Raw genomic sequence first — 16,975 nt, 5'->3', positions numbered from 1 at the left:
GGAATATTGAAAAAGAAAACCAGAGCCGGGGGCATCACAATGGCAGATTTCAGCTTGTACTACAAAGCAGTGATCATCAAAACAGTGTGGTACTGGAACAAAAATAGACACATAAATCAATGGAACAGAATAGAGACCCCAGAAATGGACCCTCAACTCTATGGTCAACTAATATTTGACAAAGCAGGAAAGACTATCCACTGCAAAAAGGACAGTCTCTTCAATAAATGGTGCTGGGAAAATTGGACATCCATATGCAGAAGAATGAAACCTGGCCACTGTCTTTCACCATACACAAAGATAAACTCAAAATGGATGAAAGATCTAAATGTGAGACAAGATTCCATCAAAATCCTAGGGGAGAACACAGGCAACACCCTTTTTGAATTTGGCCACAGCAACTTCTTGCAAGATACATCTATGAAGGCAAGGGAAACAAAAGCAAAAATGAACTACTGGGACTTCATCAAGATCAAAAGCTTCTGCACAGCAAAAGAAGCAGTTAACAAAACTAAAAGACAACCTACAGAATGGGAGAAGATATTTGCAAATGACGTATCAGATAAAGGGCTAGTTTCCAGGATCTATAAAGAACTTATTAAACTCAACACCAAAGAAACAAACAATCCAATCATGAAATGGGCAAAAGACATGAACAGAAATTTCACAGAGGAAGACATAGACATGGCCAACATGCACATGAGAAAATACTCCGCATCACTTGCCATCAGCGAAGTACAAATCAAAACCACGATGAGATACCACCTCACACCAGTGAGAATGGGGAAAATTAACAAGACAGGAAACAACAAATGTTGGAGAAGATGTGGAGAAAGGGGAACCCTCTTGTACTGTTGGTGGGAATGTGAACTGGTGCAGCCACTCTGGAAAACTGTGTGGAGGTTCCTCAAACAGGTAAAAATAGACCTGCCCTACGACCTAGCGCCATTGCACTGTGGGGATTTACCCCAAAGATACAGATGCAGTGAAACGGCAGGACACCTGCACCCCGATGTTTCTAGCAGCAATGGCCACAATAGCCAAACTGTGGAAGGAGCCTTGGTGTCCATCGAAAGATGAATGGATAAAGAAGATGTGGTTTATGTATACAATGGAATATTACTCAGCCATTAGAAATGACAAATACCCACCATTTGCTTCAACGTGGATGGAACTGGAAGGTATTATGCTGAGTGAAATAAGTCAATCAGAGAAGGACAAACATTATATAGTCTCATTCATTTGGGGAATATAAAAAACAGTGAAAGGGATTAAAGGGGAAAGGAGAGAAAATGAGTGGGAAATATCAGTAAGGGAGACAGAACATGAGAGACTCCTAACTCTGGGAAATGAACAATGGGTAATGGAAGAGGAGGTGGGCAGGGGGATGGGGTGACTGGGTGATGGGCACTGAAGGGGGCACCTGATGGGATGAGCACTGGGTGTTATACTATATGTTGGCAAATCGAACTCCAATAAAAAATATATACAAAAGAAAAAGAAATACAGCTTAAAAATAAATAGCAAATCATTATGACTTTTGGAACACATCAGATACCTTGGATTTCTGATCAGTGTCTATCATTACTGATCCATTATACAGGCAATGCTGAGACAATGTAACTTTTGCCACTCTTTTAAAGGTCTTTATTGAATTTCTAGGTGCTAATAAGTGTTAAATGCAATACCTGTGCTTTCTTACTTAATCATTGTAACACATTTGTGAGACAGGTACTATTATCCCCATTTTTACAAGTAAGGAACCTGCAGTTTAGGGAGGTTATGTAAATTGCTCAAGATCCTAAATAACTCTTAAATAGCCAAGTTGGGACAGGAATCCAAGACTTTTTGAATCAGGAGTTCACCATTATTAAGTAGTTATATAGTTTTGGGAGTGATTCCTTTGTTGCTTTCCCTAATTATTACCTGCATGAAACATCTTCAGGCATTTTCTCTTGGTTTCCCTCTTTATCTATCATTTCTTCTGAACTTACTCCATTTGGTTCAGGTTTGAAGAGCGTTTTGGAAAAAATGTCCTCAGTTTTTTTAAACTATAGAAGAAGAAGAAAAATGATTAAAAAAATAAAAGTTCGTCATTAAATGATACCCTGTCAAATAGTAACTGAAATACATATTGAGATTCAAGTATATGAGAAATATTAACATTCTTCACTACTAGATGCAAAGAATTATTTGCCTAGAGGGATAATGCATATTGCTAATAGCTAGCAGCTCTGGGATATGAGATTCTTTAATTGAGGTTAACAGTAATTTATTCTAACCTTGATTATGTTTTAACTGTTCAATTAACCCATTTTTCTGATGTGCTGAATACATCTCTCAGGTTAAACAAAATTGATCATTTCACTTAGACTTATGGTCTCTCCAATGAAATGAAACATAATTATTTTCAGCCTTACCACTTGATCTAATATTCAAAAAACTACCCCTTTGGAATATCTGTTCTAAGATAATCTACCTCTTTGCTGAAATCCATATTTTGAGGTTCAGCTTCTTTTAGTTGAACAATTTCTGCTGCAGGAGTTTCGTGGTTCGGCTTTACATCATTTTCTCTAACGACGGTATCCAATTCCTTAATGTTATCATCCCTTCTTCGAGGCTGTCCAAAAAATACACAGCAGAGATTCATACTATAAAGCCATGCAAAGTTTTTTTTTCTCAAAATATTTTATTTATTTATTTATGAGCGACAGAGAGAGAGAGGCAGAGGCATAGGCAGCAGGAGAAGCAGGCTCCATGCAGAGAGCCTGATGTGGGACTCGATACCAGAACTCCAGGATCATGCCCTGGGTTGAAGGCAGCCGCTCAACCACTGAGCCACCCAGGGATCCCAGCCATGTAAAGTTTTTAGATAGCACCCGTTAATTTTGAAAAAAGGCTGATCTTCACTTACAAGGAGGTTTCCTTATAAAACCAACAGAGGAAAAAAAAGTATCTATCTATCTATCTATCTATCTATCTATCTATCTATCTATCTATCTCAGTATTCCACAGATTTTTTTTCTCATCTTTTATTTTTCCATTTTGTAATTTGTAGAATGTGCAATTATTCAATTGTTAATCTTCTAAATCTTTAGTAGCAATGCCTGCAAGCTCTTGATTAGATAGAAAAGGGATTTCTAGGAAGACAGAGCAACACTTTGATACATGTTTACTAATAGGGAAAGATCCAGGCAGAAGCTACTGAGCAAGGCTTGCTAGTCTGTTAACCTGTCTTCATAAATTGGGGTAACAAACAAATAATAAGAAATGGAATGGTTATCACTTCACAAGGCTGAGGTTGGAATGTGATGAATAGTAGACTTAGAAGCTCTCTCCTGCTATAATTTAGGTCATAGTTAAATTAGGACAGAGTAATACACATTTTATTGGAGGGGGAATTGGGGACTATCTTGGTAACCTGTGTAGCATTTCCTATTTGCTGAAAGCACTTTTATCTTCTTAGTAACTCTGTGAAGTACATCGGATGGGCTGTATCATCATCTAATTTACAGTAGAGAAGATTAAGTCCACAACTGGTACAAGGATAGCCAACAAATAATATAGCTCTGATTTTTTAACTCAGGCTATTTCCACTCTACTACCTTATTATTATGGGAATTAAATAATATAAAATAACTATCCACACTGCAGACATTTGAAAACCCATCAATTCTGTAACTCCATGATCCTGATTCAAGCGATACTAGATTTACACAGAAGAATGATTAAATGCAATTGATGTACCTGGGTAGTCCTGAATGGATTATCCCTTAAAACTGAAGGGCTTTGTAAGGGTGACTGGTCTAAAGCACCAATAACATTTAACCCTTTTTTCTTTTCCCTCAAGCATGCTTGTTGATGTCTCCTTATTCTTTCCATTTGCTCTTCCACAGTCATCCTAGGCCGGGTACTTTCAGCCAAACAAAGCTGGTCCACTGCACTTCTTGGTCTTTCCTTTAAATTAAAAATAGACACATGAACACAAAGATGCAGAATAACTTCTGAAAAGTATGTTGGAAGAAAAAATGTTCTAAAGTGCATTTATTGGGGCGCCTGGGTAGCTCAGTCAGTTAAGCGTCTGCCTTCAGCTCAGGTCATAACCTCCGCGGGTCCTGGGATCGAGCCCTACATCTCTCTCTCTCTCCCCTTCACCCTGCTTGTGCTCTCTCTCTGTCAAACAAACAAACAAACAAACAAACAAAAAATAATCTCTTAAAAAAAAAAGTGCATTTATTTTTTTTCTCAAAGTCAAAAATGGAGGTCTGTTAACACCAGAAAGGCAAACTGTTTTATCCTTCACTAGTAATTGGTGATACATGGTCACTGAAACAGGAAATTGTATAAAACTCAAACTAGGGAAAAATGGGGGGCACAGCTTCTAAATATATGAGATTTATTTTTTATAATCCCCCCCCAGATTTTATCTTTAAGTAATCTCTATACCCAACATGGGCCTTGAACTTATAACCCCAAGATCAAGAGTAGCATGATCTACTAACTGAGCCAGCCAGGCACCTCAGATACTTATTTTAATGAAAATGTAATGTTTTAAGTCACACATTTACTGAGAGACGGCTTATAGAGAAAAATCCTTCGTTTATGATCAATAAAAGAACTACAGAAATACTATGTTCCATAAATCAGATGGTTTTATTTGAAAACTATATATATACATGTGTTTATGGCTCATTTTTATGACTTACTGAAGGGTTTAAAAATATTTGTCACATAAATAACCAAATCTCACTTCTTTACTTATTAAAGAATAAAACAATATTGGTATAAAATGCAAAATAAGAACTTCAATATTAGTCATAAGCAAAATTTAGCTTATTTTATATACTAGAACATTTAAATATATATTTTTTTTAATTTTTATTTATTTATGATAGTCACAGAGAGAGAGAGAGAGGCAGAGACACAGGCAGAGGGAGAAGCAGACTCCATGCACCGGGAGCCTGACGTGGGATTCGATCCCGGGTCTCCAGGATCGCGCCCTGGGCCAAAGGCAGGCGCTAAACCGCTGCGCCACCCAGGGATCCCTAGAACATTTAAATATTAATCATATAGTAGAATCTATGGCATAGAGTCCATAGGTTTCTTCTTTATGTCTCTTGTCTGAGTTGGTGGGGACTGAGACATTGGTGAAGTTGCTTGCTTTCAAAAGAACCCAGGGCAGAGATAAGCATTTCTGTGACAAAGCAGTGTGTCAGGCAAACCCTCTAAGATCTTTCTCTCTCTTGCAATCTGAAAAATGCCGGTAGGGCAGGAGCTATAGCTCTAGAGCCATATTCAATTTTATAGAATAAATATCTTTAAAAGCTCAAGTAAAAACTGAAAAGCCTTAATGTGCACAAGTGATGATGATTCTCCATTATATGTACAATAAAACACGTTCACACTTTGGAAAACAAAATACCAAACAAACCGAAAAATCATAAAAAAAAAAGTAAATTCTAGCTACAGATTGGTAACTAGCTCCTATAGCATCCCTTCCTTTTATTTTTGTCTTGCATTTTATTAAGTTTCTTATTTTATCCTTTTATTTTTAGTAACTACAAATGTAGTCTTCCCGGCTTTTCTACGTTTATACAAAAATGTCAACTGCAACTTCTTCCAAGTTGTCATATTATTAAAGATCTATTGTTTTTAAATGCCAGATATTGTTAATTTTTAGATTTTTTTTCTCCAATGATAACTAGAAACGGTCTCTTTGCAGTTTTAGTTAGCATTTTAAAAATTATTATGGGGTTGAAAAATTATCATATATTTGTGAATTACTTAACATATTTTCCATAAAGAAACTCTTAAAAATAACTGGTCTACATTCACTCCTCATCTCTTAAGGAACTTGTCTATTATGCTCCAAGTATTTTATTCTGGTATTGAGTTTGGTTATAAATGCCTTCCCTGTACCGATATTTTAGAACTGTAGACTTCCATACTATTTCTTAAATAGAAGATATCTACTATTTAAGATAGTTATATACTAAAAATAGTTATAGAATATAAATCTACTGAATATGTTTCTTTTTCATTTCAACACATATTTTAACTTTTTTTTAATGTAAGCTCTACTATACCCAATGTGGGGCTTGAACTCATGACTACAAGATCAAGAGTTGCATGTTCTACTGAATGAACCAGCCAGGCATCCTTCAACATGCATTTTTATCTTAAATTTTATTTTAAATTCTTAAAGATTTTATTTTCAAGTAATCTCTACAAGCAACATGGGGCTTGAACTCACAACCTTGAGATGAAGAGTCGTATGCTCTTTCAGTGGAGCCAGCTGAGTACCCCTCAACACGTATTTTTTTTTTTTTTTTTTTTAAAGATTTTACTTATTTATTCCATGATAGTCACACAGAGAGAAAGAGGCAGAGGGAGAAACAGGCTCCATGCACCGGGAGCCCGACATGGGACTCGATCCTGGGTCTCCAGGATCGCACCCTGGGCCAAAGGCCGGTGCTAAACCGCTGTGCCACCCAGGGATCCCCAACACGTATTTTTAAAACCTTTTTCTGTTGATTTATTTTCATATTATAATTTCCAAAAAAATACTCTTTCAATCTTTAAAAGAAAAAGCCTAACTATGAAAAAACAATGCTATTATAAAACCATGACCACTAATGTTAATATGGATATATAGTTGCTCATTAATTTTTATTCTATAGTAATTATCTTCCTAGATCTTTACAATTTTGTACTAATTAAAAAATATTTCTTGTATATAAACTTGTCAGGTGTTTTACACACATACTTTGTAGCTGTATTTTAATATTTTTCAAGAATAACCATAAATCTTATCATTTGTAGTATTTTTCATTCTTCTAGCTTAAAATTATCAAATTGCCTCATACCAAATAAGTAGAGAGTTTATAAAGATGAAAAGTAAAAATTCTTGGGTGCCTAGGTGGCTCAGTCTGTTAGGTATCTATCTTCGGCTCGGGTCATGATCCTGGGTCCTAGGATCAAGCTCTGCATCAGACTTCCTGCTCAGAGAGGAGTGTGCTCCTCCTCCTCTTTTTGCCCTCCCCCTCCCACCACTGTGCTCTCTTAAAAAAAAAAAAAAAATCTTAAAAAAACCTACATTCTTTGCACCCAAATTTCTGAGACTACCTGGTGAAAGGAGTTAAGTATCCTGACAATGTTCCCAAAATGATCAAGCTTATACTGGTTTACAGCAGGCTGAATTAAATGGATCTCAGGTGAATATGTGAAATACAGAATTTATTTCCCAATCTCAGTTCACATTTCTCAGGGTCACCAGAGGACTGGCAAACTCCAAACCTACCATAGCTAAAAGCCCTCTAAACTCAGGTTAGCTTGGAAATCCATTACCTTAGTTGACCACAGGATATGTCTATCACTTTCATCAAAGAAATTCTTAGAGAGGTGTCAGGAGATGTAACATAGGGCAGCTATATGAGAATAGATTCTACAAATTGTGGACCCTCTGGATCAAAACAAACCTAGAGTAGGTATTGAGTAGGTCTGTCCCCTACGCGCTAATTTCCCGAATGTAATTTAAAAAAATTAAGATTACTAAGTTTTTCTTGAGTATGTAAAAATTTTTTTGGTGAAACACTAAAAAAAGGGGGGGGAATTATGTATGAGAAAGCAATATAGAGGCTTAAGAATCCTTCTAGAAATTAACTTCTAAGTTAAATACCGTTCTTGAATCCATCATCTTCTTAGTTTTCCTTAAGGTTACATAGGAGGCTATTGTTGAAGATTCAGGTGTTGGTGATTTTGTTCTGGGAGGGACTACTCCAACAGGAAAGTGGGAACCTAAAAATTAAAAGAGTAGTAAGTTCTACAAAACATCTTTCACACAACATTGCTTTCTTTTGACATACTCAATGTCTGAGGCTTTTATTTTATTTAATTTTATTTTTAAGTAGGCTTAAAAATGTAGGCTTAAAAAAAGTAGGCTTAAAAAAATGCTGGGCATAAGCTCCCAACCCTGAGATCAAGATCCGAGCAGAGATCAAGAGTCTGATGCTTACCTGACTGAGCCATCCAGGTTCCCCTCTGAGTTTTTTTTTTAAGACTTTATTTATTTATTCATGAGAGACAGAGAGAGAGAGAGAGAGAGGCAGAGACATAGGCAGAGAGAGAAGCAGGCTCTATGTAGGGAGTCCCAATCAATGTGGGACTTGATTCCGGGACTCCAGGATCACGCTCTGGTCCAAAGGGAGACACGTGAACCACTGAGCCACCCAGGAGTCCCCCACTCTGACACTTTTAAAATCAAAAGGCAAATTTATTGGGAGTGCCTGAGTGGTTCAATTGGTTAAGTGTCTGACTCCTGATTTCTGCTTGGGTCATGATCTCAGCATTGTGAACTCTGCACTACCTAAGATTCTTTCTCCCTCTTCCTCTGCACCCCCTTCCCTCACTAGCGTGTACTCTCTCTCTCTCAAAAAAAAAGGGGCAAATTAATTTTTGTTTACTTTTTTAAAGATTCTCTTTTTAAGTAATCTCTATACCCAGTGGAGCTTCAATTTACGACCCCGAGATTAAGAGTCTACGTGCTCTACTGACAAGCCAGCAAGGCGCTCTAAAAGGCAAATTTATCTTTTGAAAAGAACCAGGGAAAATGTAGTAGTCTAATGTACTTGACCTAAAGTTCTACGGTAATAGACAACATCAAAAAAGTTAATTATAAAATTAGTAATAACCAATGGATCATATATATCCTCACAAGAACCTTCTTAAGAAAAAAAGATGAATGAAGTGCAATATCTACCTGCATTAATTTACTTCCTCAAGTCCATATAGCTCAGCAACAGCATGGCTGGAGCTTCTACTTTAGCCTTCTTTCCATTCACAACATTTTCAGAGATTGAAAGTACTTTAATCTTCTCACATATCAAAGATCAGGAAAGGCATGACCCAAAGAGGTTAAGTAATTTACCTACATGTCTTTAATTTCCATTTGCTCTCTTTCCAGTCATACTGTACTATTTTAATAAAGAGTCCACTAACAACATTAACAAGTCACCCTATAGGGAATCACTGTCACTTTCTGTGTTTTTAAAAATTTCTTTTTTAAATTTTTTTAATTTATTTATGATAGTCACACAGAGAGAGAGAGAGAGAGAGAGGCAGAGAGGGAAGCAGGCTCCATGCACCGGGAGCCCGATGTGGGACTCGATCCCGGGACTCCAGGATCGCACCCTGGGCCAAAGGCAGGTGCTAAACCGCTGTGCCATCCAGGGATCCCTGTTTTTAAAAATTTCTAAAATGAACATACACCATAGAACACAACATCATTAATACAATAACAATAAAAACTAAAAGTAAGTTAACATATAAAATGTATACATTTATATTGTGGTCATCTTGTGTACTATTATCCAGGAGGATACTGGCAAAAGAAAAATTGTTAAAATCTCAATGGTTTTCTTAAAAAAAAAAAAAGGGAAAAAGAAAAACATCATTCTCTTTGGGTTCACTTACAGTTACATCAACTAACGGAAAAAGTTAAAAGGAAGTCTAATTTCTTCCCCAAAGACAGATGGTAGGTCAATCATTTAGGACTCCTTTCAATTATACACCAATTGGTAGCTCAGGTTTTAATATTGTTTAAGAACTCTATTAGTAGGGATCCCTGGGTGGCGCAGCGGTTTGGCGCCTGCCTTTGGCCCAGGGCGCGATCCTGGAGACCCGGGATTGAATCCCACGTCGGGCTCCCGGTGCATGAAGCCTGCTTCTCCCTCTGCCTGTGTCTCTGCCTCTCTCTCTCTCTGTGTTTGACTATCATAAATAAATAAAAAATTTAAAAAAAAGAAAGGAAAATCGTATTAAAAAAAGAACTCTATTAGTATTATAAGGTATATTTAAGAATGTGAAGAGTTGAGTTGATACACAACATAGGTAATTTTGCAGTTCAAACAAAGAGAAAGCTTCTATTATCCCAGCTAGTGATCCATTTTTAAAAGCCTCACTTTAGGTCACGTGGTACAAATTATGGCATAATTTGATCTGCATACTTCAGACAATTTATTCAATGAGAGCTTATGACTGTTAGTCAAAAAACAAACAACTCCAACACCTATGGGTTCATTGTTGGCTTAGTTGGGTAAGTATGCAACTCTTAATCTCAGGGTTGTTGAGTATGAGCTCCATGTTGGGTGTAGAGATTACAAAAAAAAAAAAAAAAAGAAAAAAGAAAAAGGGATGCCTGGGTGGCTCAGTGGTTGAGACCTCCCTTTGGCCCAGGGCGTGATCCTGGAGTCCTGGAATCGAGTCCCACACATTGGGCTCCCTGCATGGAGACTGCTTCTCTCTCTGCCTATGTCTCTGCCTCTCTCTCTCTGTGTCTCTCATGAATAAATAAAATCTTAAAAAAAAAAATAAAGAAAAAAAGAAAAACACCTAAATTTTAAGAGGTAAACTTTGAGGAAGAATCCAAACCCTATAGAGAACATACATCAGTCAAGGTATATTTTAATAGTAAAGACATGCATTGATGGAACAAATTATCAACTTCTTTACTTTTTTCCAATTCAAAAAATTTCTACTGATGAGTTAAAGTCACTTATTAAATAGTTGCTAAATTTTATAAACTTGACTGGTCATATTTATCTAATACAGATCATGCGGCATTAGGACTATGTAGAAACCAGAAAAAAAGAATGGAATAAAATATGCACAAACAGAATAGTGTAGTCCTTATTCTACTTATGTACTAAATGCTTTGCCAACAGGGATTAAAAATGTTACACAAGTGATACACAGCAACTTTCCTCCCCATATCCTATCTGAAGGGGATAGAAACTACTCAGGTCCAGGAAACCAAGTGCTATTGAAACAGGCATTCTGGCTAGGTTCACTGAGTTTTTTAGGTGGGGTTCAAATGTACAATCCTGAGATTGAGAGTTGTATGCTCTACCAACTGAGCCAGCCAAATGCCCCTAGGTCTATTGAGATTGATTGATTGATGGTTTTATTTATTTATTTATTCATGAGAGACACAGAGACAGAGAGGCAGAGACACAGGCAGAGGGAGAAGCAGGCTCCATGCAGAGAGCCCGATGTGGGACTCAATCCCGGGACTGTGGGATCATACCCTGAGCCAAAGGCAGACGCTCAACTGCTGAGCACCCAGGTGTCCTGTCTATGTCTATTGAGTTTTAAAGAAAAGCTACAAAGTCCCCATTTTTTAAAATAGGCTCCATGCCCAGCATGAAGCCCAACGTGGAGCTCAATCTCAAGACCCTGAGGTCAAGCCTTGAGCTGAGATCAAGAGTTAAGCATCTGACTTTAGCTTGGGTCATGAGATCGAGCCCTGCATTAGGCTCTGCGCTCATCGGGGAGGTTGCTTCTTCCTCTCCCTCTGCCCCTTCCCCTGCTTGTGTGCTCTCTCTCTCAAATAAAGTTAATAAAATGTTAGCAACCAACACATTTTTTGGGGGGGGGGGCTAAGAATCTTGCCACCTATATTCATAGATACTACTACTTATAACTATTAGTGCAAAAATATGAAATAAATCATTATCAAATAGAATCTAGTAACACATTAAAGGAAAAATATACTATAAATGAGGTTTATATTAGGAATGCAAAAGGATGGTTTTTAACATTTTCAAATATCTACTTATTTATTTATTTATTTATTTATTTATTTATTTATTTATTTAGGTAGGCTCCATGCCCAGTGTGGAGTTTAAACTCAGAACCCTGAGATCAAGACCTGTGTTGAAGAGTCAGACCCCCCTTTGTTTTTTCCCTTTTTTTTTGTTTTTTAAAGATTTTATTTATTCATGAGAGACAGAGGGGGAGAGAGAGAGAGAGAGAGAGAGAGAGACAGGCAGAGGGAGAAGCAGGCTCCAAGCAGGGAGCCCAACATGGGACTTGATCCCAGGCCTCCAGGATCACGCTCTGGGCTGAAGGTGGCGCTAAACCGCTGAGCCACCTGGGCTGCCCAAGAGTCAGACCCTTAACTGACTGAGCCACCCAGGTGCCCTGCAAATGGATGGTTTAATTCAGAAAATTTAGTACCTGTGACTCAATATATTAATATATAAAGAGAAAAATATGATTGCTAGCAATGCATCTAATAAAACTCAATATCCTTTCATGAGAAAGGAAGACTTGGGGTACCTGGGTGGCTCAGTCAATTGAGCATCTACCTTTGGCTCAGGTCAAGATCTCAGGGTCCTGGGATCGAGCCCTGTGTTGGGCTCCCTGCAAGGAGTCTGCTTCTCCCTCTGCTTCTGCTTCCCTCCCCACCCTAGCCTGTGTTCTCTCTCTTTCAAGTGACTAAATAAAATCTTTAAAAGAAAAAAAAAAAAAAACTTACTGAAATGAGAATAGATACTTTCATAATATGATCAATGTACATATCCCACCACAAACCCAGTAGCACAATCAATGGGAAAAATTTTAAAGCATTTCCACTGAAGTCAACAACAGAATTAGGATATCCACTAACCTCTATTAATATTATTGTGCAACTACTGGCTCCAGAGAAAGAATAGGTATAAAATTAGGAAAGGGAAAAAGGAAAACTATAATTATGATATCACTGTATATCTGGAAAGTCTCAACAAAACAACTGAACTACTACTAAAAACATTTAGATAATTTAAAAAGGTAATGCCAGTCTTAACCTTGGTCAATGTGGTAATGTGGTCAATGTGGCCTGTAAGTGGAATCTCACTGTGGTCTTCATCTGCAGTTCTCTGTAACTAAAAACCCTGCACTTCTTTTCATACACTTTTTGCTATGTAAATATACTCTATTGTAAAGTGTCTGCTCAGGTGTTGTATACACCCTGATTTTTAAAAAAATATTTTATTTATTTATTCATAAGAGACACAGAGAGAGAGAGAGAGAGGCAGAGACATAGGCAGAGGGAGAGGCAGGCTCCATGCAGGGAGCCCGATGTGGGACTCGATCCTGGGACCTGGGGTCACGTCCTGGGCCGAAGGCAGGCGCTTAACCGCTGAGCCACCCAGGGATCCCTACACCCTGATTTTTAAAAAATCTTGGCCGTGTATTGTGTATTCATCGAAAAGGAGAACAAAGATCTGGTTTGTAGGTGGTTGGTTGTGAACCTGTGCTTTAAAAGTTTCTCCAAATCGTGGCTATATTGGCTATATGCCTGATATTTCATTAACTTATACACTACCTACATTTTTACTTAGCACTTACTACAAAATTATTGGTTGGATAAATGAAAGAGATTTCTCTTTATTGCTTTTATTAAACAGAGCAGATACAAAGGAAGAAGTATAAAATATGTGCAAGCATAAAGAATTATCTACCCATTTAGTCATTACACAGCTTAAGAAATATCATCATTACCTTTAATAGCCTTTTTTCAACATTCCCTAATCCCTTCTTCTTTCCTGTCTCTCCTAAGAGGTAATTAACTGTTGGATTATGCATTTATTTTCCCATTTTTCTTTATAGTTCTCTAATATTTGAATTCCTAAAAAAAAATCTACTTCAGTATTGCATATTTTTAACATACACATACGTGGAGCTATATGTTATGCAGCTTTCTACAACTTGATATTTTCACACAACATTAGGTTCAAGTTTTCTTGTTGCCTTAAGTTTTAGATGTTTTTATAAACATGATACAGCTATACTTTAAATTTAAATCCAATTTGACAATACTCTTTTTTCAAGTGAAGCATTTAGTCTAATTATTTTGTTATAATTACTCATATACTTAGGCTTAGTTCTGTCATCCTATTTTTTGCTTTACATTTCCCCTACTTCCTGTTTTTTCTTTTGGATTCTTGTTCAGTTTGTTTACAGTCTATTTCTTAACTTTATCTTACCCTTAAGCATGCACAATTAACTTTTGAAGTATAAAGTTAATCATGATCATTACCATCCTCTGAAACAATACAAGGACTTTAACACATATGAATACCAACAAATTTCCTCCTGTTTCATATGCTATTGCTATCAAATATTTTAGTTCTCTGCTTTAGACTTTCCATATCTGCCCACTTTCCTTCTCTCTGAAATGTTGTGGAATTCTTTCAAACTACAGGAAGCGGTAAAGTCTCTGGTTGTTGTCTTTACTGTTCCTTCCTAGTTTTACTGAGACAGAATGTGTAACTAAAATGCATAGATCTTAAATGCACAAATGGTGAGGTTTAATAAATGTATTCTTCTCCCTAGCTGCACCTGCATACACCTTTGTAATTATTTCAATCAAGATAAAGACCATCTTCATCACTGAACAAGACTCTCTTCCAGTCAATCCTACCCTACTGCCAAAGGCAACCACTTCTTTGTTGTCTATCACCAATAAGGTTAGTTTGCCTATTCTCAAACTTAATACGAGGGAATCATACACTACCATGTCTCCTTTATGTTTGACTTGTTTCACTTAACGTAATTTTTTTATATTTATAGATGTTGCTAAGAGTAACACATGTACATCTATCAGTAGTGTTTTTTAATTGCTGAGGACTATCCCACTATATGAAGATATCACGATTTATCCACACTCTTGTTTACAGACAGGAGTTGCCCCCAATTTTTGATATTATGAATTAAAACTGCTGTGAAAATCCTTGTGTAAGTTTTTTTGATGTTTCCATTTTTCTTAGGCAAATATATAGAATTCCTAGATATGATAATTGCATATTTAATTTTAATTTTGTAAGAAACTGTCAAACTATTGTTCTATCCTTTACCACCACCAAAAATGTATGTGAGTTCCAACTGTCCCATGTCCTAACAAACACGTGGTAGTAAGTCTTAATTTTAGCTATTCCGGAAGGTGTGAAGTGTGATTTTATTTGCATCAAAACTGCATTTATGATTGATCAGTTGTAAACTTTTTTTTTTTTTTTTTTAAAGATTACATTTATTTATTCATGACACAGAGAGAGAGGCAGAGACACAGGCAGAGGGAGAAGCAGGCTCCATGCACCAGGAGCCGGACGTGGGATTCGATCCCGGGTCTCCAGGATCACGCCCTGGGCCAAAGGCAGGCGCCAAACCGCTGCGCCACCCAGGGATCCCTGTAAACTTTTTCATATGCTCCTATACCTTATTTGTTAAGTTTTAAAGTCTTTTGCCTACTTTTATTGGGTTGTTTGTCTTTATATTGATTTGCAAGAGTTGTTTATACATTCTGAATACAAAGTCTTTGTCAGATACATATACACTGATATTTTCTCCCATTCTAATAAGGCAGAAGTTTTACATTTTGATGAAATCTAATTGGTTTTTACTGAGAGTATGGCCCTCACAGGTTCAAGGTTTACTTGAGGGGGTGTCCTATCAGACTTCTAATTTGTTCAGGTTCTGAGCTTTGTCCTGTCATGAGGCATTTTAGTGTTCCACTTTAACTTACTGGATCCCTCTTGTTATAAACTGAATTATGTCTTTCTAAAATTCTTTTTCTCCCCCCCGGAATTTTAAACATACCTTTTAATTTGGTACTGGGGCTATGAGGTAGGAAGGGTACTAAGACAGAGTCTGGGATTAGAAGAATTAGCAAAATGGGGCTAAGGCAAGCAGTTGGGTCAGGGGAGGCAGTCACCTGCTAGGGAGGGTCAGCCTCAAAGTATCGATCCAACATGGCCTCCATCTGGCCCTCTTCATAGTCCAATGTCTGGAACCATCTGCTGCTCCCCGGATTATGGCTGAAAGCACTGGGCCAGACTTCCCTAGCCATGTTCCTCAGCATGGCAGCCTCCTGTTTCTGTCTTTCTAAAATTCATGTTGAGGTCCTAACCCCTGGCGTGACTCTATTTGGACACAGAGTTTATAAGGAGGTAATTAACCTTAAATGAGGTCATAAAGGTGGGACCCTGATCTGACAGGATTATAACCTTATAAAAAGAGACATCAGAGAGCTTACATATGCTTTCTCTTTGCTTGTACTCAGAAAAAGGCCATGTGAGGGTATAGCAAGAGGCAGACATCTGCCAGCCAGGAAGAGAATCCTCATCTGAAACTGAACCCTGCTAGACTTTTATCTTGGACTTCTAGCCTCTAGAACGTAAATATAAATTTTTTTTTAAATTAAATTTATTTATTCAAGAGAGACACACAAAGAGAGGCAGAGACATAGGCAGAGAGAAAAACAGGCTCCTTATGGGGAGCTCGATGAGGGACTTGATCCCTGGACCTCGACCGAGATCACGCTCTGAGCAGAAGGCAGACACTCAACTGCTTAGCCACCCGGGCGTCCCAAACTTCTGTTGTTTAAGCCACTCAGTCTATGAAATTTTGCTATGGCAGCCCAAGCAAACTAAGGCACGCCCTGCACATAAAGTGAGCATTCTTTTCTTTACTTTTCCTCAACTTGGTGAAGCTTCTCAATAAATTTAGAATGATATCAACCAGCAATTAGAATCACTTTCTATAAGAGAAATGGCCAGGGTATAGTCAGTTCTACTGCCAAAACATTTGTTTGCAATCTAATGTTTCCTGTGTTATTTATAATAATATGATATGGCTAAGACTATGAGACTGTTTAACATATCTGTGTATGAAAAGGTAAAACTAATAAAGACTTTCAGTAAGGAGAAGTAATGATTTTCATGAGAGTAAGAAAGGTGTATAAATATTGGCATGTTTTCAACATGGCAAATTTTTTTTTTAAGGAAAAAACAAGAATACCCTCAAAACCTGAAAATGGAAGACAAAAAATACTGTAATTATGGGAAAAGCTAAGTGTTACACTTAGTGTTTTCAAACTTTATATATATATATATATATGTATATTTTAAAGATTTTATTTATTTATTCATGAGAGACCCAGAGAGGGGGGGAGAGAGAGAGAGAGAGAGAGAGAAAGAGAGAGAGGCAGAGACATAGGTAGGCTCCATGCAGGAAGCCCGACGCGGGACTTGATCCAGGACTCCAGGATCACACCCTGGGCTGAAGGCAGGCGCTAAATTAATGAGCCACCCAGGCGTCCCTCAAACTTCGTGATCCTTTAGCAGATTCTAAAAAAATCAGTCTGGTGGGTAATGAT

At 37.4% G+C, this 16,975-nt stretch overlaps 1 protein-coding gene across 12 annotated transcripts in view; it reads right to left on the bottom strand.

The window, feature by feature from the left end:
* Positions 1-16,975, bottom strand: part of PLEKHA5 (pleckstrin homology domain containing A5) — a 242,104-nt gene that overhangs the window by 9,792 nt on the left and 215,337 nt on the right. For all 12 annotated transcript variants that reach the window (XM_038576964.1, XM_038576947.1, XM_038576948.1 and 9 more), the window contains 4 exons: positions 7,679-7,797; positions 3,748-3,957; positions 2,480-2,620; positions 1,927-2,051 (listed from right to left, as the gene is read on the bottom strand). In XM_038576964.1, coding sequence (XP_038432892.1) covers positions 1,927-2,051; positions 2,480-2,620; positions 3,748-3,957; positions 7,679-7,797 — 595 coding nt within the window. The remainder of the gene's footprint in view (positions 1-1,926; positions 2,052-2,479; positions 2,621-3,747; positions 3,958-7,678; positions 7,798-16,975) is intronic.

Source organism: Canis lupus, chromosome 27 (assembly GCF_011100685.1).
Source record: "Canis lupus familiaris isolate Mischka breed German Shepherd chromosome 27, alternate assembly UU_Cfam_GSD_1.0, whole genome shotgun sequence".
NCBI lineage: Eukaryota > Metazoa > Chordata > Mammalia > Carnivora > Canidae > Canis > Canis lupus.
This window is presented reverse-complemented; position numbering and strand designations above follow the sequence as displayed.